Source organism: Natator depressus, chromosome 22, assembly GCF_965152275.1.
Source record: "Natator depressus isolate rNatDep1 chromosome 22, rNatDep2.hap1, whole genome shotgun sequence".
Taxonomy (NCBI): Eukaryota; Metazoa; Chordata; order Testudines; family Cheloniidae; genus Natator; species Natator depressus.
In genome coordinates, this window is record NC_134255.1 from 13,043,932 (window position 1) to 13,067,116 (window position 23,185).

General features: G+C 54.4%; 1 protein-coding gene across 4 annotated transcripts in view; it reads left to right on the forward strand.

Annotated features, from left to right (window-relative positions):
- NECTIN1 (nectin cell adhesion molecule 1) overlaps nucleotides 1–23,185 on the forward strand; it is a 154,978-nt gene that overhangs the window by 70,798 nt on the left and 60,995 nt on the right. For 3 of the 4 annotated variants that reach the window (XM_074936758.1, XM_074936761.1, XM_074936762.1), the window contains exon 5: nucleotides 2,008–2,159. In XM_074936758.1, the coding sequence (XP_074792859.1) occupies nucleotides 2,008–2,159 (152 nt within the window). Of the gene's footprint in view, nucleotides 1–2,007; nucleotides 2,160–17,510; nucleotides 18,103–23,185 lie in introns of those variants that run through there. The other variant, XM_074936759.1, reaches the window with a different exon arrangement.

Sequence of the window (23,185 nt, forward strand, 5' to 3'; positions counted from 1 at the left end):
CATGTTAACAAGACTAACACACAGAGGGGCCAGACCGATTCCACCCATGTGTTTGTCAGTGTTCCGATGAGACACAGGGACCTTGGCATGAGCTGGCACCTGGTTTGCCAGCCTCACACCCACCAGCTATGCTGGCAGATGTGTTTATTTCTTAATTGGGATCTTTGCTGTTGTATTGCAAACCCAGTCTCATTGGGTCTCAGCCCCACAGCTAGGTTTGGAATTAGACCACACTGAATTAGCCTAGCCCTGGTTTTAACAGATGTGGAAAACTGAGGCATCGAAATGGTAACATCCTGCCAGAAGGTCTGCATTAGGACTCAGACTTTGGGAGCCAGGGCACAAGCCTCTCTTTGAACTGCTTTAGCAGAACCCCCAGATAGTACTTGAGAATGCTAGGCTTGAAAGACTGGGAATAGGCAACAAAAAAAGAAGTTACTAAGTAAGCATACCTAATCAGAGATCAGCTGATTCCCCTATAAAAAGCCACAGGAAGCTGCAGAAAGAGGATTCTCAGAGAGCTCTAGCAGAAGTATGGAGGCTGCTGGGACTTGGGGAGCAAGGTACAGGCAGGCAAGGCCTGGGAGTGAGCTGATAAGAGGCTAAATGGATGGATTTGAGAACTTTATTTTGGATGCTGCTAATTGAATAAACCAGAATTTGAGAAAGTCTGTGAATGGGCTAAAGGGGGTGTGAGTGATTGAAGAAGCCCCTTGCAGGAGGAAACGGAGGCAGGGGGCTGCTTGCAGGGCTGGCCTGAGGGAGAGGTGGCCCCCTGATGACAATACCTAGCCCTTTATACAGATTCTTCCTAATGCCCCACCCTTCTCTTTGCCCATATTCATGGGGGGATTCTGTGTTACACTACAGCTGACTATTGCACCAATCAGCAGCCTCCCTCCAGCAATGACCCGGGGGGATGCTTAAGTAGAAGGTGGGAACCCTGCATTGTGGGCCTGGTCAGTTGTGCAGTGCTCCACATTATGGGGCTGGAGGAGATGCAAACGTCTGTCCTGCCAAGCTCCGCGGGAATCAGGTGACACCATGGAGTAGTTCTCTATCTGTTCCATGGGGATAATAGCACTTCCCTGCCTCCTGGGCTTGTGAGGGGTGCCAGGGTGACTGGCCCCTTTAAGAGGGAGGGGGATCCAGTGCACCAGGGATGTATTACCTGCCTGGCTTCTATTCCCCTCTCCCTGAGGCCCAGCTGGGCAGCAAGAAAGCAGTCTCAGGTGCACTGGGCCCGGCTCCCTCTTAAAGGGGCTGGTCACCCATGAGGATACATGTATTAAAGATTGGGGCATTTGGGTATTCCTGTAATGTAGAGAGGAGTCTGAGATAAAATGATAAACCTAACCACACCCACCCTCAAACCTAACCATTCCCCCACCCCCAAATCTGCACCTATTTCCAGAACCACACTGGAAACTGATCCGTTTTAAGGCTCTGAAATATTTTGCTGATTCCCCCCCCCCCCTTTCTGGTGCCTGGCTGGAACTGGGAGTGCCCCAAATAAGGATGTTCTAGAAAGATTTGCAGAGCCAAGAGGTTTGTCTCTGACAGCTCAGCAACCAGGTGGTCAGATCCAGCAATAACATACCCAGGTGTAGCTCCATTGACTCCTGATTTCTGCCAGTCTGATCCAAAGCCCATTGAAGTCAATGCGAGTCATCCAGCTAACTCCCTTGAGCTTGGGATGGAGCCCTAGGTGAGATGGGAATCCATGCTCCAAGCAGGTCAGGGGTCAGGTGTTAGTGACAGAGAAGGGTAACTCAAGCCCATTTGCAGATGAAGAGAGGTAGACACCTGAAGGTGTTGGAAGGGAGTTGGTGAAACAAGGACCTGATCCCCCTCCTGCTCACACGAGTGGCTCTGTTGAAGTCAGTGGAGTTATCTAGGCATTCGTGAGTGCACCAGCCTTGCCTGAGCATTGCCCATTGCCACACCACGAGACCCCAAAAGAACCATCTCTGGGAACCAACCCCAATGCTCTTCCCCCCCCTGTAGGCTGAACGGCTCACTGCCCGAGAACGTAGAAGTCCAGAACAACACCCTCTTCTTCAAAGGGCCCGTCTCCTACAGCCTGGCAGGGACATACATCTGTGAGGCCACCAACACCATCGGCACGCGGTCGGGGCTCGTGGAAGTCAATGTCACAGGTAGGAAAAACTCAGCCTATCCAGGAAGGGGCAGATTGGGGAGTCTCTTCTGTCAATTCTCCTAGAGCTGGACTCTCTCTCGGGGTAGAACCGATAAAGCAAACAGGATCTCTGCTCTGCCCCTGCCCTCATGGGGTTTGTTTTCTGTGTGATGTGGGCTTGGATTTCATTTCATGTTTTCTCGGTCTCGCTTCCTTTTATACGCTGTGGCTTGTTTGATCTCACCTCTCTCTGTTTTCCTTTCGGCTTCTGATTCAAAGCGAGAGTTAAAGCTGGGATGTGTGGCGAGAAGTACTGAAGGAGAGGCTTCCGGGGTGCGGGGGGGGGGAAGGAGGAGCGGCTCCCAACAAGGCAGTGGTCCGACATCTGTGGGCGACTCTTTGTGTCCCGTGCTTGTCAGTTTGAAGTGACTCAGCAGTTTTTCCAGTTGTGCTCCTTCCCTTCCAGCGCTGCTGCTCTGTACAGCCGTTAACCTTACCATCGCGCACAAGGCTGAGGAGACAAGCTGTAGGGAGATGGGCCACTTTCGCCTGGCTCCAGGAGGGAGTGACATCAGAGGGCCAGGAGTGAAGATGGTGATGTCGTAGGGTGCCATATGAGAAATCAGGCTAGCCACTGAGAGAGGAAGTGGCATCTGGAGGTGTTGGGTTAACATCCAGAGAGGAGGTGACATCAGGAGGCGTCCTGATGACGTCAAAGGGAGGGAATGGCATCATGTGGCAGTAGATTAATGAGGGAGGAGAAATGACATCAGAAGTTGTTGGTCTGACATCAGGGAGAAGTAACCTCTGGCAGTGACAGGCGAATGGCAGAGAAAGGAAGTGTCATCATACAGCACTGAGCTAAGGGCCTGTGCGGTAGGCAGAGCATCTGCTTGCTCTCGGGTCTTGGTGGAGATGGCAAGGAGTGGCTGGCTGACGAAGCAGCCCTGAGGGCCTGGGGTACATTGCGCTGCTGACGGTGTGTGGTTGTGCTTGTGACGTGTGTTCCTCTGGTGGGCGATCTCCCTCTCGGATCAACTCAGTCCATGGTGGTTATAAAAAGACAAATGACCCAGTGTTGTTCCCAGCATCTGTGAGGAGACCATGTGCCACCCGGTGCCCTGGAGACAAACCTGCTTAGCTACCAGGATGAGAAGCATGGTATGAACATCTAGATAGGCAGAGCCAAGCCTGATCTCACTCAGCTGGCTTAATACAATGGCTGGAGGCCTCTTGCCCTGGGGATGACCTTTTCCACCATCCAGGGGAGCTCTGACGTTTTCCCCATGCATTGGCTAGGCTGCAACGCTGCTGGGATAGAGAGAACTGGGAGAGTATACCATACCATGCTACAACCAACCCAAGATGCCCAGCACTCTAAGCCCTGGGCTTAGCAGGGCACTGGTTCTGCCACCATGTGCCATAGCTGCCCAGCTGTTCGGTCTCCTGGCTTGCCTGGTTCCGATCTCCACTGGGGAATTTCCAGGCAGCATAAAACCCTATCCGAGGAACTGCTGCCAACTGGCCATGCAGAATGAGGCAGAGGACTGATCTGCAGAGGGCTACTTCTCAGGCTGCCCTATGACAGGGGGCATGGGAAACTTGTGTCCAGTCCCTGAGGCACGCATGGGTCCCTGGTGGGGGTGGGAGGGGAGACAAGCTCCTGGGGCCAAGGCGGCTGCTGTCAGGCGGGTTGGGGAATCATCGCGCTGTTTCCTTTCTCTAAATCTGACCAAAGGCCCAAGCACTCCCATACTGTTCCCTCCAAGGCACACGGCTAATGAGACGCTCCGCAGACTGTGGGGGCTTCCAGGGCATGGGATGTTCAGAGCACAAGTGGAGAGCAGGGACGGGGCCTCCTGCACTTGCTGGGCCAGACAAGGGGCTGAGTGGAGTCAAGACACTGGGATCCCATTCTCAGAGCTGCCACAGACTTCTTGTGTGACCACGGGCACTTATGGGCAGATTGTCAGCAGGTGCCACTGTCCGAGCGCAGAGCTGGGAGTCCCCACGGCGCAGGGTTCTGGTTCCCACCCTGCCAGCCTCTGGCGAGGTGGCTCAAATCATTCTCAAAAGCGGGCCACTCTTTCCAGATCCCTCATTCTTCGGGGAGGTGCCCGACTTGAGACATCTCAGGCCTGATTCTCAGAGGTGCTGAGCACCCCTGGCTTCCATAGATGCCCATTGCAGCTTGTGGGTGCTCAGCAGCTCTGAGAATTGGTCCCAGGGTGCCTCAAACAGAAATCAGTGATAATGTTGGTCTGGGCATCCCCGGTGCCTCAGCTTCCCCCGCCTAGCACGTGGGGACAATCACGTTTACTTTCCCTTGTGAAGCGTGTGGAGGTCTGTGGATGAAACAAGCTGTTGAGATGCTACGTATCATTCGTTAATTGCTGTTGGGGTGAACCTGTGGTCCAAACCGTTTACCTTGCGTCCTTATCAATTGAGCCGGGACTGGTTTCTGTTTTCCTTCGTGGAATACTTTGCTGGTGAAAGGAGTTGGCATGGCAGACTGAGCAACTGGGGACCTCTGCCTACAGACTAGATACAGCCTGCAGCAGTGGGGCAAGTAGCCCTGACTCAACATTGACGCGGGATAGTGTCTAGGGGCTGGAGAGATGAGCATCTCCGAGATCCATTCAGCCACTGGCCTTGTTGCAGGAGTACCAACAAGAGGGCTGATCAATGCCAGCCACTGTGTTCCTTTGGCAACGTGGGCAGCTGCCCTCTAGAAACCACAGCTTATTTCATGTAGGCCCGAAAGCCATCAAATGGTAATGACCAGTGCTCTGGGCTAGACCGGAAGGCGGAAAGCTCCCTGTTCCCAGCGCAGGAGAGTAGATTCACAGCGCACGCAAGGGAAGGGTTTGGGGGAGACAGGGTTTCTTCATAGTGTTTCATTCTAATCTCAGATTTCTCTGTCTCTCAACCATTACTGTGTCGCAGTCAGAATATGCCCCAAGACGTCCGTTACTGTGAGGCCTGTAATAGCAAGGCCCTGTTTCTGCTCCCATGTCTCTCAGCTGGCCATGCACAATTGCAGAGCCATATACAATGACACACCCACATCTGCCTATCAAAGGGGCTTACGCTGCCGCCCATCATCACACCGTACCCAGGTACCCTTCCACATGAAATCCCCAGCAATAGTGAAGTCTCTTGTGGATTTCCTGGTGTCTCTGGCACATCTCCCGTTTCAGAGTTGGCTAGGGCGTGGGGTTCATTGGGCAGATGGTGGCAGGGTTGTGAGTGTGGTTCTTCTAAGGCCTCACACTCAGGGGGAACCACAAACCCGTGGGAGTTGGGTGCCTAAGTGCTCTTTGTGCCTTGGTGGATGGGCCCTCAGCCCATGGAGTGAGCCACCCGGAGGGAATGGAGAACAGAGCACGGGAGGGGAGGGGGCATGTGTCGAGCAAGGGGAAGCAGAAATGGGCATAGCAGGAAAAGCTTCGGGGAATTGCTGTTTACCAGGCAGATGGGGCCCAGGGGACGATTAGCACCGAGGGCAGGGGAAAGCCATCATTAAAATCAGTCTTTGGAGGGTGTTGGGATAGGGCAGCATGGGGTAGAACAGCATCCATGGTGAGGTGACCAGCTGTGGCAGCGATGGGCGGGGGAAGCGCATGCACTGGAGGAGGCTGCGTTTGAGCCGATTAGCAGCTGACTCATTAGGCCCAGGATACGCAAAGTAATACCCTTTTAATAATTCATGGGATCTGAATATGTTTATCCAGCTCTCCTCAAGGGCTGATTAGGTCAGCGCTGGAGAGGGCTCAGCCGGCCTCGCTCGGCTATTACAGGTACATTTGTTTGGGGCTTGCAGGCAATTTAGGGATCGTCAGCGGACCACAAAGCCTCTTTCAAGAGCCGTGCGCAATAAATGGTGCTCAGTCGAGTGAGCAGCTAGCCTTGGGTAAAATAGAGAGGAGTCCAGTGTGGAGCCAACCCACCCCAGCTCTCGCCTCACTCCCACACGTGCCTGTCCCCCTCTCCTGCCATCACGCCCACCTACTATTTGCCACTCCAGACGTGAACAAGGAGGGGAATCGCCTGGCTAGTTTGGTCTGCCTCCTGAGCGAACCGGTGATTTGTTCCAGGGAAAGGCTGAAAGCTGCTATTAGAGTTATAGCACATTAAAAAGATGGATAAGTGGAAATTTAATATTTTATTCCTGCAATCTGTTCACGTAATAGCTTCTCCTGCCGTGCAGGACGTTTGTCGGTTGAGGCAAACCCATGTAGTGAGGCATGTAACTATTTATTACAGCTGGTTGTGGGAAATAATAAGGGACTCTTATTATAGACTCACTGTCTGCACATGTGTCCCTGCATGTCTAAGTGGGCTCTAGGGCAAGCAAGCCTCCCTGCAGGGGAGCATGCTCCGTCATGCATGCACGTGCAGGCCTGGCTGTGTGCACACGCTCACGTGCACCGGGGCTCAAAGGCACGTTTGTGTACAGTCAGGCAGATGCAGATTCGGGTACAATTGCAGATTCATGAGCAGTGGTGCACATGCGTCTCTGTATGATTGTACCTTCAGACGCAGCCAGGCACAATTGCACATCCATGTAGAGTCACACGTGTGCCCACCCATTTGGCCACACATGCATACACACGCACACGCTCGGACACGCTCATACATAATAACCGGCATGTGTACACAAATGCACCAACCTGTGTCCACAAACATCCCTGCGTGCAGAAGTGCACAAACGTGCCTATGCACGTGGAGACGCTGTCGTCCCTGTGTGCCCATCTTCAGACACACGCAGCCTGTGCACATGGATCCTGGGGCTAGTGCATGCACACGGTGTGACAACTCCCTGCGCCCACCCACCTGCACACTCATGCAGAGGGCGTGCACACTCCTGTTGGAAATGGCAGGGAGGGACCTGAAGAGATGTGGTGGAGAAGGAGGCCTAAAATCCTCTCTGAACCCAGCTTACTGGCGGCTGCGTTTCGCAGATGCTCAAAGGAGAAGCGGTGGTCGTTCAGGCTCGGCTCGTCGCTTGGTCCAGATATCTGTAGCGGTGCGTCGCACTGCCCCCTACGGGGCTGGGGCTGGAGCAACGCTGCTGCAGGAGAGGGGTGGGCGGAGGGGAAGCAGGGGGGCTGGAGACCATGTGTATTGGCCTCGTTCAGCGCAGGCACAGGGTGAGAGACCTCATTAAAACAAACCTTGCGCAGGCCTGTGAGCTCTGGGCACACTTAAGCAGAGCTAGTGGAGATTAGCAGAGCACTGGGAGAGCCTGGCCACCCTCTCCCCCTGTCTCTTTCTCCTGCGCTCCCCATGCTGCTCTCCCTGGAGGATCCCTCCTTGGCCCAGCTCCGGCCCTGGCTGCTGTGGTTCCCTACGGAGGAGCTCGTGAAGTGGCCCTAAGGAAGCATGGCCAGGCCATGTACTCAGCACGTGCATGGCCCGCGAAGGTTAAAGAGGATGGGGCGGGAGGTGGTGATGCTGAGAGGGGACAGGGATGAAAGAGGATGGGGACGCTGAGGGGAAGAGGGGGAAAGGCAAGAGACGGGGCCAAGCTCCAGAGGGGTCCTCAGCTATGGCCAGGGCAGATTTAAAACCTGCCCTGGTGCCCCTGTGCTGGGTCAGTCCAGCTGCTCCACCACAGGAGGACCCGGCAGGGCAATGCTGCTCTCTGCAGGAAGGAAGAGGCCTGGGAAGGGGGGACAGGTTCCCCTAGCAGCTCCCTCGGGGTCTGTATGTGAGGGCCCCTCCCTAGAGGTCAGAGCCAGCTGCCCGGCGGGAAGCAGTGCGAGGCAGGGAGCCAGGAGAGCATGGGGACGTCGCTATCGCTCTTGACTTTCTGTGGAAGGAGCTCAGATGCCAGAGTGAGGGGCAGCAGGATAAAATGGGCAGGTGGATGGATAAAGGAAGTGTCCCCTGCTCCACCACCCCCTCCCTATGTGACCCTCAGCAAATGGATTCCTTGAACATCTTCCAAAACTGCCTCAGGCCTGACTTCCCGAGATGTGGCACACCCGCCAATCCCGCTGGTTGCAAAGGAGGTTGTGGGTGCTCAGCATCTCTGAAAACCCAACCCCCTGGTGTCTCAAGTTGGAGGCCTCCAAAACCAGTGGCCCCTCTGGAGAACGTCTACCTCGTCCTTCTCCATGGGGTGGGGGGAAATGGGCACCTCCGTGAGGGGCTCTGTGAGTGCCAGAGGAAGGGATGTGCTCCAGACAGGTGAAGCTCGCGTGCCCGGTGTTAACTCCACACCCCTGCCTACGGGGGTCTCAGGCCATCTCCCAGTGGCTACCCCAGCATGTTGGGGGTTTTCCTCTTCTTTCCTATCACTGATTGAATTTCGCCCTGCCCTGCTGCCCAGCGGATTCATGCCCCCGGTACATCGGCACTCCTGTGCATCCCTGAGACGTACCCCCAGCCCCTATCGATTTGTAAGCGGCCGGTGGCATTTGATAAACGTGCCGTTCTGCCATTGGCTCCTGGCCTCTCCTCTGCGGTGAGAGGGGCCGTGGCTCAGCAAGACAGGCGGGAGGGGAGCAAGTGGAGAGGAGAGGAGAGGGGTGCCTTGTTTGCTCTGCTGCGTGGAGAGTTATTTACTCACCCGCCGTGATCTCATCCCAGCAAGGTCACTGCAAACAGCCTGTGGGACGTGGCTAAGCTCCGCACCAACCGAGCCCAGGCCCTGTGTGCAGCTGAGAGAGGCCTTTCCGGCAAGCATTTCACTGCCGCTAAGGAGCTTGGGGGCTGCCAGTAGCTGCACCCGGAGCTTGTGGGCTGCATGGTGTATCACGCTCATCCGTGCAAACCCCTGGGGGTTCCGAACCCAGGGCAGCGGGTTAAAGGGGGCTCAGAACTGGGGGACTTTGTGGTGTAACCTGGCCGCTGGATTCTCTGCCAGAGACCTGCTGGGGGGGTAGTCTTTGACCGACAAGCAGTAGGTGACCTGACACTGAGATCAGAACCGAAGAGACGTTTGGCATCTGTCCTAAAAGCCGTCACAATCTGAAATGCCAGCAGCAGCTGCTGGACTCCTGGATTAGCTTCCAGTGGTTTCCCTTCCCACCCCTGCACTCCCCTCCAGCACAAAGAGCAAGGAATGATGGAAAAGGGGGGCCAGATCTTCCACTGGGGTAAAGCGGCATTAAAGGCTGTGGGTCCTCACTGATTTACACCAGCTGAGGATCTGCCGTGTATTTTCTAAATAGCTACCACGACTGGCTTCATCTCCCTTTCCAGCTCTGTGCTGCTCTGCTGAGATCCTATTGTCAGCAGCCACAGGGTATGTGGGTGGATGTTCCACTGTGAATGGGCAGGGGCAGGCCCAGTGTTCTGGAGAGAATAAGAATTTCTAAAATCAAAGCCCTTTACAGAGGGTCTGGACTAGAATGCACTGATCCACCCGGACCCGATGGGGGTATCCTAGATTGGGGTCCAAGCTCAGAATTTCCCAGTGCACACAGTGAAATCTCAGGGGATTCTGGCCCAGGATGACATATCATCTGAGTGGTTTTTGTTTTGGTTTGCCACTCAGGGACAGAAATCTCATGGGCACAGCTCACCAGATCTGGGCTCTATCCAACCCTAAACCTGACTGAGCTCAAATCCCCAAACCTCAGCTGAAACCCAATCCAGAGCCCAGGCCAAATGGGACTCTCCTTGGGACGTGCCTGGAGCAAATAAGAACCAAACTCAACCGCAGGAAAACTCATCCAAACTCTAACCAAAAAATTTTTGTTATAAAAAATCCTTTCCCCCCCGCTCCTGACACACACACACTTTCAGTACAGCCAGCCAACACTTTTGGAAATTTGGACTAAATTTTTTCATGAAAATAGGTCACTTTTTTCCACTGGGTCTAACTTTTTTTTTTCCTTTTTAAAGCATGATTGTCTCTGTGCTTGCGGAGTCCCGCTGGAAGCTGCCAACCCCCAGAAGGCAGCCAGCTCTTGCAGTATTCTCAGCCTTCAGCAGGAGCCGGGGGTAGCAGGAATCTCATGAGTTTCATTGACCCTGCCAGTTTCCTAGCCTGGTTTTGCAGACCCCAGTGGTTTGTTAGGCTTAACAGCTGAACTTCATCCAAACAGAACGACCAGGATATTGAAGACCTGCCAGTTGCTAGGAAAACATTCACTGATCTCCAACCCCTTGCCTGGCATCTGGTGTCATTATTTACTCCTCCTGTGCAAAGCTAATGCACAGTGGGTGTGAAATGCTCCCAAACTGGAGTGCTCTACCAACTCCTTTCACTCCCGTTTTGCATAGGTCTAAATGACAATGCAACGTGCCAGGCAGTGGGAAGCAGGGGTGGCTAGATTTATCTCCGTCCGTTTCCTCGGGGATCAGCTTGGCCAGAGACTTCACTCAGGATCTGCTTCTCCTTTCTGGTGCTTTCTGGTGGGTTTTTTTCTTAAAGCCCCAGAACCTGGAGTCGGGTGATTGCTTGAGAATCTTGACTTTTGTTTTAGAAATGGAGCAAGTTTCTAGTCTGTGTGGTTGCAGAGAAAGGCTTGGACAGGTGAATCCTAAAGTCTGAAAGACCAGAAGGAGGAAAAAACAGAGCCCGGAGAGTTGTGTTTTGTTTTAAATCTCATGATTGGCTTGAAAAAGATCCTGATTGGCAGGCGCCTTGCTCCTGATATGGGGAAGCCTGGGACTGGGAATGCTGTTAAGGCCTCAGTGGGGTTACTCCTGATCTCCCCCAGGGTGGCAGCCCTCAGAGCCATTCATTCCCATGCACTTTCCAGCTGTGAGTCAGCAACAGGTGAAACCCACCAGGAGATGTCTGGCTCCCCCCACCCTGGATCAGAGGAAACGTGCTCCAGTCTGACTACCCAGCCAAGCCTTTCCAAGAGGGGAAGAAAGTGCCCCAAAGGCCAGAGCTCCCTGCAGATGAGGCCGGATTGTCCTTTTCTCTGGAGGGATCAAAGGGAAGCTGTGGGCTTGGCTTCGTTCCAGGGCGAAACCCAGAGCGACCCCTCATCTCTCTCTCTCTCTCTCTCTCTGCTCCCAGCTGCTGCCCCAAGAGGCCTGGCTCTTGGCATGGGGACAGGAAGCCCTGGCTCAATGCAACAGCTGGCAGAGCGCAGGAGGGGGAGAGTGGGGAGATAGTATTGCTCCTTTAATTCCTACGCATACAGCGCTCTCTGTTTTACTGGGGCTGGGGGGAGGAAGGGGGAGGAAGAATGTGTTACACTGTAGTAAAAGCTCAACCTATCCCTCCCCCCATCTCCCATTTCTCCGCTGCTCCCCTTTCCACAGTAGCTTTAATGCTCTCCAGACGCTTCCTAATGGATTTTTCACATGGGGCCCAGCATGCTCAGCTCCGGGCAGTGGGATTGTGTCAGTTTCCAGGACCCTCATGGGCACCGGGGGGGAGAGACAGGCCATAGGATTCCACAAGCACCCAGGGCTGTCATTTGGTCCGTTTCATCCTGCCTGTGGAACTCAGGATTGTTCAACAGCCAGTACTCAGAGCCAGATCCTCAGCTGGTGTGAATCAGCGTCGCTCCATTACCCGCAACAGATCTATCAACGGCAACGGATCCACGCCAAGTAACTCCCGCAGAGGATCCGGCCCATCCTAAGTCATTAGTTAGCTTCAGAGTTGAACGGTGGGGCAGAGGAGGGAGACGAGATGCTGGGGCTGATGCCTAACTCCCAGCCTCGCTCTCCCAGCTGCTGCCAGGCGTGCCCAAGAAACGCCCAGGTAACCGCCACTGTGTGAGCCCAGCTCCCACATGATTACAGGCAACGCTGACAGCAGGCAGGTGCAGCAGCCCCGGTGGGATGAGGGGGCAGGGGATTGTTTGCACTGAGCGCTTGGTGATAAAGCAGGGTGTGGCTGGGCAGCGTGGCTCTTGGAGAGGAGAGGGAGAGGAGTTGGCTTACCAGGAAAGAGCCCTGCTCTGGGTAGGAATGAAGGCTGAGGTGGGCTGGCTGACGCCTTAACCCCGCTGCTGTTGGAAGAGACTTGGTGCTGGGAGTGCAAATGGAGTAGGTCTAAAGAAGTCTGCGGCCAAGCTGCCCTGCCCAGCCCCCTCCCTTCAGTCCTGAGCCCGTTTGGCAAGGCAGGAACTGGTAGGAGGAAAGCGGGCAGCGAGGAGCAAGGTCTAGGGTCATGGCAGGGCCTGAGAGTCGGCACTTGGCAGTTCTGTTCCTGACTCTGCCTGTCGGCTTGCCACATCCCTGCTCTGTGCCTCAGTTTCCCCGTCTGTCAGTGGGGATAATCCCCTTTCCCAGCCTTTTGAAAAGTGCTCCAAGCCCCTGACAGGGAATGGGTGATCCAAGGGATCTCTGTGCTCTAGATCTGCCCGCAAGGCACAGCCCTGATGTGGAAATAAAGACCAGGCCTTTCATCTCACCCTGCCACATCTCTCCTTCATCTGCTGGGCCAGGGCCAGGGCCCTGCCAGCCTTACTCTCCCCTTGGTCTCACCCTGCCGGGCACGTGGGGGCGCACCCAGAGGGTGGTGGTGATGGGCAGTGTGGGGTACCGCCTGCTACGGCGCCACCATGCTGCTACCACCAGCTGGGGACAGCCGTGAGTTTGCAGGTCTCTGCTGAGCGAAGGCACTAAGGGGTGCAAGAGGCCATGTTTGGGGCAGCTGTCCCTGGGAACCCCCAGTCGCCCTGCTTGGCAAGAGTAGGGGCTGCTGGGTCGCTCCTGGGATCCGTGGGGATTCACTTCTCTCTTGTGCAGCGAACCATGGTGGGAGGGGTGCAAATGAGAGAGAGAGAGAGAGAGAGATGCTGCAATGATTGCAGGGAACAGGTCACTAGCCCTGCTCCCCTCCAATCCGCTGGAGGACAGAAGTGGTCTCTTCCGCCACCCAGTGGCAGTGCCGGGAACGGCCTCATTCTTGGCTTCCCAATGAGCCCTGGCCCCCTCTCTGCTGTGTCTCTGTGTTTCCTTCTCTTGATCGCCCTGCCATTCTGCAATCCCCCTTCTCTCCTCTCTTTCTCTCTGTCCCTTCCCTTCTCCATATCCTCCCCATCTCTCTCGCTCTCCCTGGCTGACAAGCGGCAGGTGAAATTTCAGTGCTGCCCAGGGTGCAGGAGCCCCCTTTCCCTGCTGATTTGCAGTCGTTCCTGGTTTTGCATTAGAACTGGCTTTGGGGGGCGGGGGACAGGGCTTCAGTTTGAGTGAAATCATTTCCTCCATACGCAAGGTGTGAAATTCGACACTTTGACAAGTTAGTTTTCCTGTCCAAAGCATTGGGGTGGGGAGGGGGGTTGATGAAACGTGACATCTGGGGATGGGAGAAGAGGAACCGAACATCAGGAGATCTTGCGGCTTGGGGTGGGGGGTTTAAGGAGAATCATCCCATTTCCTGCCTTTGAATCATGGGGCTAACAAGACCGTTGGCGAGGAGACAGGAGCCAAACTCCCCTTCCCTGCTCGACACAGAACCACGGCCTCTCCCTTTGGATTTACCCCCTGGAGCCAAGAGGAGGGAGGAATCTGTACAACCCCAGAGACTTCCCTACCTCCTCATGTCGTACCAGTCCCCAGCTGACTTCCATGGGCAGCTCCAGGGGGAGAACTGAGCTCCCGTTTTCCACGAACTGCTTGGGCCTGAAAAGACCTTATGACATCTCTGAGCAGGAGAGAGGCACCAATTCTGAACTGCAGCCAAGCTGAGTTTAGGGCTTGGGGGGAAAGATCAAGCCCCCAGGTTCTGGCATTGGCTGGCAACCAGTCTGGTCAACTAGCATCAGCTAGAGCAGCTGGGTCTTATACTCAGCTATAGTAGCCCCCTAAGGAGCCATCCCTGCCTCTGGGAACGGTCCGAGATCAGCAGCATTCCAGCTACACCCATGTGCCAGAAGCTGTGAGGGGAGAAAAGGCTGGTGTAGAGAATCACACCAGCTTTGTACCCCCTCAAGATTCACCAGTGTTGGGCTTACTCCCAGGGACTGGCCCCCCCAGCTCAATGGGGCCACGGCAGAGGCTAGAAGTGGGACGGCTGAGCGTGTGTGCGTGTGAGAGAGAGAGGCTGAGCCATCAGCAGCTAGCATTATCCAGTTTCCATTAGGGATAGATGTCACATTTTTAGCAGTTGAGACAAGAGAGGTTTTTAGTTTCGTCTGACTGGCTTTTCTGGACACACACACACACACACACACACACACACACAGAGGCCTTCTAAACTGGCCGCCTTTTAATGTAGCTTGTCCGTTTTTCCTCTGTCTTGCACTGGAAGGAGCAAATCGCCCCCAGCTGCGTGCACCTGTCCCATTCTGGCTGGCACGTCTCGCTGCAAAACCCTCTGCTACGATCAGTTTCATTGCCTTCCACTAATAACACTCCTAATGCAAAGGAGTCGGCACTGTCGATCCAGGACAATGCAAAAGAGGAGCAATTTTTGAGGGAAGGATGGAGATTTTAAATGTCTCTTGTTCAACAGCACAAACAAAACCTCTATATCCGAGGATGGGGAGGGTTTGAAATGAGGGACTAGGCAACCATGGTACATGGAATAGCTGCACTGGATCAGACTGGTGCTCCGTCCAGCCCAGTCTCCTGTCACCAGCTGCTTCAGAGGAAAAAATGCTACACTTCTAGGATAACCTGTCCCCGGGGAAAGTTTCCTTCTGAGCTTGAGGTTGGGTTAAGCCCTGAAGCATCAGGATTCCTGTCTCTTCCCAAACTCTAGTTTGTTTGATGTTTCCTACAATCACTCATAAATGTCTAATCCTCCTTTGCACTCCTGCTTAGCGCTTGGCCTCTTGTGGCCATGAGATCCACAAGCTCATCGTGATTGGTGTCGGGGGCGGGGGGAGGCATTGCCTTTTATTTGTTTTTGCTTTGCAACCATTCAGTGGTGGAAATCGCCCATCTTTCTGCTGGTTGTCTGTCTGCCCGTAGTCCTGGCTTCTATTCCAGAGGGGAGTTTGGTGTTTGATTGGCAGCTGCATGCAGCAGAAGATGGGGAGGCAGCTGCAGAGCTATTCAGCAGTGAGGAGCAGCCCCAGGGCCTGGTGGAGTCAAATCTCCATGCTGGGGAGGCAAGGCAAGGCCCCCCTTGAGGGGAGGGGGCTGCTCCAATGTATGGCCTGGTCGCCTCATAGTGGGAGATGCTTAGAACTGGAGGGGTCAGACAGGCTGGCGAGGAGAGAGCGTGGAAGCCAGCGGGCCTGAGAGCAAGGGCAATGCTGCTGAGTGTGGAGGGGAACGATGCAGTGCTGGGAGGGGGAGCAGCAGCCTTGGGAGCGTGCACCAGCAATGCTCTGCTGCGGGAACAGTGGTATAATGTTTTGCTTCTTTCCTCGGAAGGTCAGTGGGGCTGGATTCAGCTCTCGGCATGGCTGGTGTAAATCCAGAACAATGCCGCTGAAGTCCATAAAGTTGCTCTGGATTTTCCCCAGCTCCCCAAGAGCAAGATCTGGCCCCGTGTTGTGAGTGTTCGCATGGAAGGAATGTATCTTGACGTGTTTCCAGACGGCTGGCTGGTGCATGCGTGTCCTTTCCTGATGCGACATTCCTGGATGTGTTCTGAGCCTGGCAGTGCCAGGAGAGACGAGGGGCTACTCCCCTGCACGCTCACTCTCTTTCTCTCCTCTATCTGGAGCGGCCCCTAGGGTAGTGTTGTTTTGAAGGCACTACTAGACAATGGCTAGAGCAGGGAGCTGGGAGTCAGGACACCTGGGTTCTATTCGCTGCTTTGCTACTGCCCTTCTTGGGCAAGTCCAGTCCGCCGCTGTGTGCCTCAGTTTCCCCATCTCTCAGACGGGGCTGGGGATAATGATACTGACCTGCAGTGAAGCAGCAGGTTTGGAAGTCTTGTTAGTAATTAGCTCTAGTTAGTAATTCATTTGATTAACGAGTTCCTTGGATTGGAGGCTCTATAAAAGGGCATCAGATGACCCTCCCTCCCTCCCTCCCGCTCTTGTGAGCCCTGGAGCAGAGAGTAGGCACACAGTACCGAGTCCACAGGAGGACAGGCCGCTCTGATGCAGCATCACTGCCAAGGCGCAGCCAGGACCGTTGGGGAAAGCTGGCCCAGCCCGGCATTCCCCTTCGCATTGAGGGCCCAATCCTGCATGATGCTAAGTACCTCCGACTCCCATTGGCTCCACAAGAGGTGGAGCATGACCAGCCCCTTGCAGGATTGGGCCTAAGGGGCTGCCCTTGGCAAAGTGCCCAGAATTTCCAGGTGAGCATTAACCCTGCCAGTGCACCACCCACACCGAGGGCATTCCAGACCCTCTGCCGAGGACACAGGCACGTTCCAGGCAGATGGCTGCTGGCCCAGTGACAGAGGTTGGGGAAGGAAGGATGCAGACCCAGCTTTACTATGGCACTACCATGCAGGCACCCATGGAACTGGCATTCCACTGAGGAGGAGGGCTAGCTTTTTGTTAGGGGCTTTTATTGAGCCTAGGGGCCTAGCAGCTCGTCTTGCTCTCTTGGCCCCAAACCGCTGTCTGTGGTAACATAAAATATATAAAATAAACAAGGTGAAAAGGAAAATAACTTTGTTTCAATTTTCTTTTTCTTGAACTAGGCCAGGATCTCTGTGTGAACAGGATTAGCAACTGCAGTGCCGCTGTACCGGCCAGAATAAAACAATAGAGGTTATCTATCCTCATGCTTCAGGGTGTAAACCGATCAGCAGCTGGGGTCAGGCAGGAGATGGCTCCATTGGATGGAGTTGAATTACACAGATGCATCATCGGGTTTTCCATCTTCCTCTGAAGCATCAGACAATGTTGAGAGGTGTCTGAGACAGAGGGCTGGATGGGCTGCATTTGATACAGCAGGGAGGAGGGATATCAGGTTGGATGGGTCATTGGTCTGATCCAAAACCAGTAGATGGCCCACTGGTCTGTTCCAGTGCAGTGCGAATTTCTATGGCCAAACTTTTGCAAAGCAGCCTCCCTGGTTTGTCTGCGTCTGTTTTCAGTTGCCTGACTGGACACACCTCAGGCTTGATTCTTGAGGAGCACTGAGCACCCGGAGTTTCAGTCACCAGGAGCCGTGGGTGCTCAGCCCATCCCGAAAATCATGCTCAAGGCGTCTCCAGGTGGGCAGTCGAAGCACAGAGGCAGCCTGAATCCGGGCCCCGCTTTTGGAAAGCTGGGTTTAGACGCCGCCGGTGAAGTGGGCTGAGGTCTGTCGCGTGCGGGGCTCCTGCATGCTGCTGGTGGTGGTGGCTTGACCTGGAAAGCTTGCAATGGTGCGCGGTCCGCCTGTCACTAACACCTAGAACCTGAGCGCTAACCCCGTGTCGTGGCCGCCATACGTAAGCTCCTCCCCTTCCCCGATTTTTCCCTTCCTTGTTCCTTACCCTCATCTTCCAAACAATAACCGATTGAAATGCAAGCCCGGAGCGAGGGTGCGATTGCACATGGATTGACACTGTTCCCCCTTCCATCTGTCTTTTCCTACCCAGAATTCCCCTCCACCCCGCCTCCCAACGATGACCGCAAATCAGTGACGCAGCCGAACATCCCCACGGCCGTGATTGGGGGCGTGGTGGGCGGAGTCTCGCTGGTCCTGGTGGTGGCCGTGGTGCTCTTTGTGGTGCTCCGGCGCCGGCGTCACACCTTCAAGGGCGACTACAGCACCAAGAAGCACGTGTACGGCAACGGGTACAGCAAGGCCGGCGTCCCGCAGCACCACCCCCCCATGGCCCAGAACCTGCAGTACCCCGACGACTCGGACGACGAGAAGAAGCCGGGCCCGCTCGGGGGCAGCAGCTACGAGGACGAAGAGGACGACGCCGGAGGCGAGCGCAAGTTGGGCCTCGCCAACAAGTATGAGGACGACGCCAAGCGGCCTTACTTCACGGTGGACGAAACCGGGGCCCACACGGAGCCCTACGGCGAAAGGACACTCGGCTTCCAGTACGACCCCGAGCAGCTGGACCTGGCTGAGAACATGGTCTCCCAGAACGACGGATCTTTTATTTCCAAAAAAGAGTGGTACGTGTAGCTCACCCCCTCCCCAGACCCCCACTCACGCGCTCCCCCCCTGCCCTCCAGACCCCGGCCGAGGGCTGTTCGCACATGCATCGCACGCGCACACTCACATCCATGCACGTCCACTGCTGCCCGGCCCAAGGGAGCTCGACAGAGACTTGAGACGCCTGCCACTCACTCGGAGGCAACGGGGGAGGGGAGGGAGGGGCTGGTAGCTTTGCTTTTGGATCGTTTTTTGGGGGGAGGTTGTTTTGGTTGGTTGGTTTGTTTTTTTAATTTCTCCCAATGACTTTGTCCCCTTCTGTGGTGTTTGTACTGATCAGTGGCTTAGGTGTTACTATTTGCTTTAACTACTACTGCCCATCCTTGTATAATATGCCCTGTTTGTGTCTTAGTGTCTCTAATCGCCCTTCCCCAAAGATCCCTCCCACTCCATGCCCCCTGAAACACTGGAATATGTTTGTATGTTGTCTTATTTGGGGGTGGGGGGAGTCCATGGGAGGGCAAAAAAACAGGAGGACCAAGGAGGGGAAAAGCACAAAGCAATGAAGACCTAGATGCCATATCAGATGAATTTTTTTTGTTTGTTTGTTTTTGTGGTGTTTCCATTACCCACAATGCGCCTGTGACAAGCGAGTCTCAGTGTTAAGCATGTCATAAACAAATTAGAATCAAAGGAAACTAAGCAAAATCCAAGGCGCACGGGGCTGTTATTGGCCCAGGGAAATGGAGCTGCCATTTTCTGCCTCCCATTTATTATCCCTTTACAGTATTTAAAAACAAACCAACAAAAAGAAAAGGAAAAGAGAAAGGGGCGGGGGGGAACCCTGGCCGTGGTGATGCTGCTGGTCACTGCTGGGGTGTCCTGTTTAAAGACGTGAGGGATTTTTAGTTTTAGCCAAGGAGGAGTTAATTTCACCCTGTTTCCGATACGCGCCTGTCCTCTGCACATTCCTCCATGCCACAGTGATGGGGAGGGTTCCATGAAACACCCCTGTGCCTCTGTGCCCTGTGCTGCCGATGGGGATGGTGCCACCCAGCCAAGTGGACGGTTTCTTTAGGGGAACTCCAGCGCCATTCAGAATCAATGGGGGGCCTTTGTGTTGTCTTCAATGGGCATCAGGCCAGGCTCTTTGTATTTAGACTGCTAGCTCTTAGCAGTCATCAGTTTACATCCTTCCCCTTTGTGAGAGCATTGCCAGCCACGTCTCCGTCATAATGATCCCTGCCCTTATGGCCACTGATAGCCTGCACCAAATTGCCCCTTGGGAGGCTGATTGAGCCGTGTGTGCTGATCTCCTCTCCCCCACGTTGAGATGCTATGGGGAAGTTGGAGGGAAGCTTGGATTGCTGCTACCCCTGCTGTTCTGTGGCTAAGATTTCAGTCTCCAGGGCTGTCGGTCTGACACGGACTTTCCACCAAGGCAGGATTCACTAGGTGTTTGGTTTTTTTGTTCCTTTATCAAATGGCTAAATGAATCTTCTTTTGAAAAAGAAATCACCGGTTTCAGAGGCATATTATAATGGGTTTAATTCTCTCCCAGTGCCATATACGGGTTTCATGCCATAGACGTTGACGGTGGCCCTGCCATACAACTGGGCAGCAGACTTGGACCCTTTATAATAATCCAGACCAAAATCCCACATCCAGCTTCAGCCAGACTCTGTTCCAAAACCAGCTCCACGGTTTCTGGCTTGAGTCAGGTACAGTCGGACTTGACCCAGACCATTCCCTCAACTGATATATTTCATTACTGCTATGGGAGATGGGAAATCAGAGAACTCTATTGTAATTGTTCCAGCTTTTCCTGGTGGTTTCTGGGCTTCTTGGGGGAAACACCACAAGAGTGGCTGTTCTTGGGGTGCTTCTGTCCCCATCGAAAGCAGGATGTCCTAGAGATCTCAGGAGAGACTGTCTCCACAGATCCAGGGGTTCAGAGAAGCCACTAAACTTTAGGGTGCCCATCCATCGCTGACAGGTGAATCCATACCCAGGGAGACTGAATTCTACCCTCACTTCAACATAGGGATTTGGGGATCTCGGATTTCTTTTTTCGTACTACTGAGCAAATGCCCCATTGAAGGAAATGAAATCCCCAGCATCCCTCTGATTAGGTACCGATTAAAGGGGCTGTTGTAAACCTGCAAACCCAAAGGGAGTCAAGGCCTCACCCGGTCCTGCCTAGGGATAGCAGCACATATTGGATGAAGGCGCACCACCGTGATATGAGACTCCCAGCACATGGCGGACACTTAGGGGGCCCGGGATAAAGACAGAGCAGAGGAAGTAACTTTATACTCCTGGTGAATCTCAGTCAGTCACTTACCCTCCTGCAACCTTGCTGTCACCTCGGGTGGTCTGGTGGTTCCGTACTGTACGGTGCATCGTACAGTAGAGATGGGCCCTAGCCAAGTTCCCAATCCCAAACATAGGGGCTTCTGGAGCCAGATCTGACTCCAAAAAGGGCCAAACCAAAATCCCAGGCCCATGCTAACCTCAAACTCTGGGACATCCAAACTCCAGCTCCAGGTGTGAATTTGGCAGTTCGGGCCCACCTCTGAATGTACCCGCCCACATGGGTGAGCCAGAACTTCATGCAAAATCCCCAGGCCCAGTTGAGCAGCCCTTGTGTCCTGGATTAACAACCCAAACCAGCAGGCGCCCCCAATCCAAGGTCTGGCAAATTCTCTTACTGCTGAATCCCGCAGAGTTGCCTCAGGGTAATCCCAGCTCATTCTCATGTGTTGCTTATCAGCAATACACGCTGTTTGCAGAATCTCTGATGCAGTGAATCCCCAGTCATCCTGTTTCCATCCCTCCCTCCCTTCCTGATCAGTTTTCCTGGCTATCTAGATCTCCTTGTCCAGCTGAGGAGATCGATGTTTATCGCCAGGGGGAACATGGATACAGATTCTCAGCAGGAGGTTCAGTAGGGTGCATGGAGCCAGAGCCAGGGAAGCAGGATTTGATTCCTCTTTGTGATGGTTTGTTTGCCTGTATTTGAAAGTGATACATCCCCTGTTTCCAAATGACTAGGTGATGGGATGGCATGTTCCCTTTGCGCGTGGCGTGCAAATGTGAAGTGAGGAGATGTGCCCAAATTTCCATTTGCACACTCATGTGTGAAAGCAAATTAAGTCACCACACCAGCGCATGCACCCTTTTTTAGACTTGTGTGTAAATGTGAACTGACCAGATGTAAGAGGGTGTCTTGTTTGCACACTCGCAGGCGGGAGGTGAGGTAAGGTGTGGTGTGAAGCAGGGAGCTCCCATTTGCACACTTAGATGGGAATCCTGCCCTCTCGTTAATGATCCAGAGTGTGTGTTTGTGTGAGACTCTCGCATCTGTAGGCAAATCAAGGGCTCTTTAGAGCTAGGGAGACAGACACATAGCAATCCAGTGTAACGAGGAGCAAGCTTACAGCCTTGGGCAGACACAGCAGGCTGGCTCAGGGCGCGGATCGGGAAGTAAATGTGATAGATCATAGACAGGCAGGTGACCATGGGGGAGCGAGGGCTGAGGGGAGACACCATCGTCATTGGTAACATCACCTCCCCAGGGGTTAATGGCTCATTCACCCACACGCCCCCCGCAGGGTGTGATTCCTAGATCCCAAGACCAGCAGGGACCACTGGGATCGAGTCTGACCTCCTGTGTAACACAGGCCAGAGACCTGCCCCTAAAGAATTCCCAGAGCAGATCTTTTCGAAAAACATGGCCAGTGATGGAGACTCCACTGTGAACCTGGGTAAATTGTTTCCATGGCTAATTACTCTCACTATTCAATGTCTATGCCTTACACCCAGTCTGAATTTGTCTAGCTTCAACTTCCAGCCATTGGGTTGTGTTAGATCTGCTGTCTCTCTGACTACACCAGGGCCAGTAGAAAAGACGAGGGGGAAAAATATATCCAATGCCACCCCCAAACAGGGCCCTGTCTGCTTGGCTAGCTGCACTCCTCACCTCTGAACCAAGCGGGGCCCACCTCCCCTTGCCACCAGCACATCTGGTTTGGGAGCTACACCTCAAAGCTGCTCATTCCACAGCGTGAGGTGGTCCCAGGCACCCCGCTGGCTTCCTCTGTCCCCACAGCGCATCACCAGGGGCAGGCCTGGGCCCTACGGCCATGGAAAAACCAAGGGCGCCTAGCTCCGTCCCCCTTCTTCTCAGAAGAAGGATGCTTCTGGCTCTCGTTACTGGAAGGGTGACCATTTATGGGGTCAGTTAATTGGACAAGCGTCCCTCATGGGGCCTTAATTAGTGAGCCTAAACGATTCGCCGTTAATCTATAGCGAGGAATAAGATGCCTCATGAAAAATTATGGATTGACAATTTGTCTGAGAGCCGCTGAGATACAATAACGAGACCCTGGGAGTCCAGCCCTTCTGCTGCTGCTTGACCCTGGGAGTCCCGTCCCTGGGAGTCCAGCCCTTCTGCTCGCAGGGGGCGGGGCGGACAGTGTCCCACCTAATTAGGTCGAAGGGGCTGTCGCGGCAGGAAGGTTGTGAAGGGGAGATGTGTAGAGGGCTAAACTGAGGACGCTGTTCGTTCTGTGTCCCAGGGCTGCATGGGAGCTAATGGTTTAGAACTGGTACTCCTTCCCCACCCCAGCGACTCGAGCCTCACAGCCCAGCGAGGTTGGCCTGCCCGCGAGACACACCAGAGCTTAGGGGTCTGTTACAGGAGTGGCTGGGTGAGGTTCTGTGACCTGCCATGTGCAGGAGGCCAGACTAGATGATCACGATGGTCCCTTCTGGCCTTCAATTCTGTGACCTGCGCTAACCAGCAGGTGCAATTAGAGAGGAAGCCTGCCCTGGTGTTCAGGGCCCTGAGTCAAGGGATGGGGAATCCCTGCATAGCTCTGCCACCGGGAAGTCACTTAACCACTTTGGGCCTCGCTGTCTTCAATAAGGGCCCAGATTCTGATCACTGTCGCGCTGCTGTAAAAGAAGTGTCGGGCTGTTGGCTTGTGACTCCTGTTCGACAGCGCGTGCCCCCATTGGCACCAGGCCCAGCTGCTGGGCAATGGCAGTGAGCGGTCCCCATTCCCTGAGGGGTGATGGTGGTCATGGCGCGGGTACGCCTCACTCCAAGGAACGAGGGCTGGTGGGACAGTCAGCCCTCTGTCGTTCTGACCCTCAGTC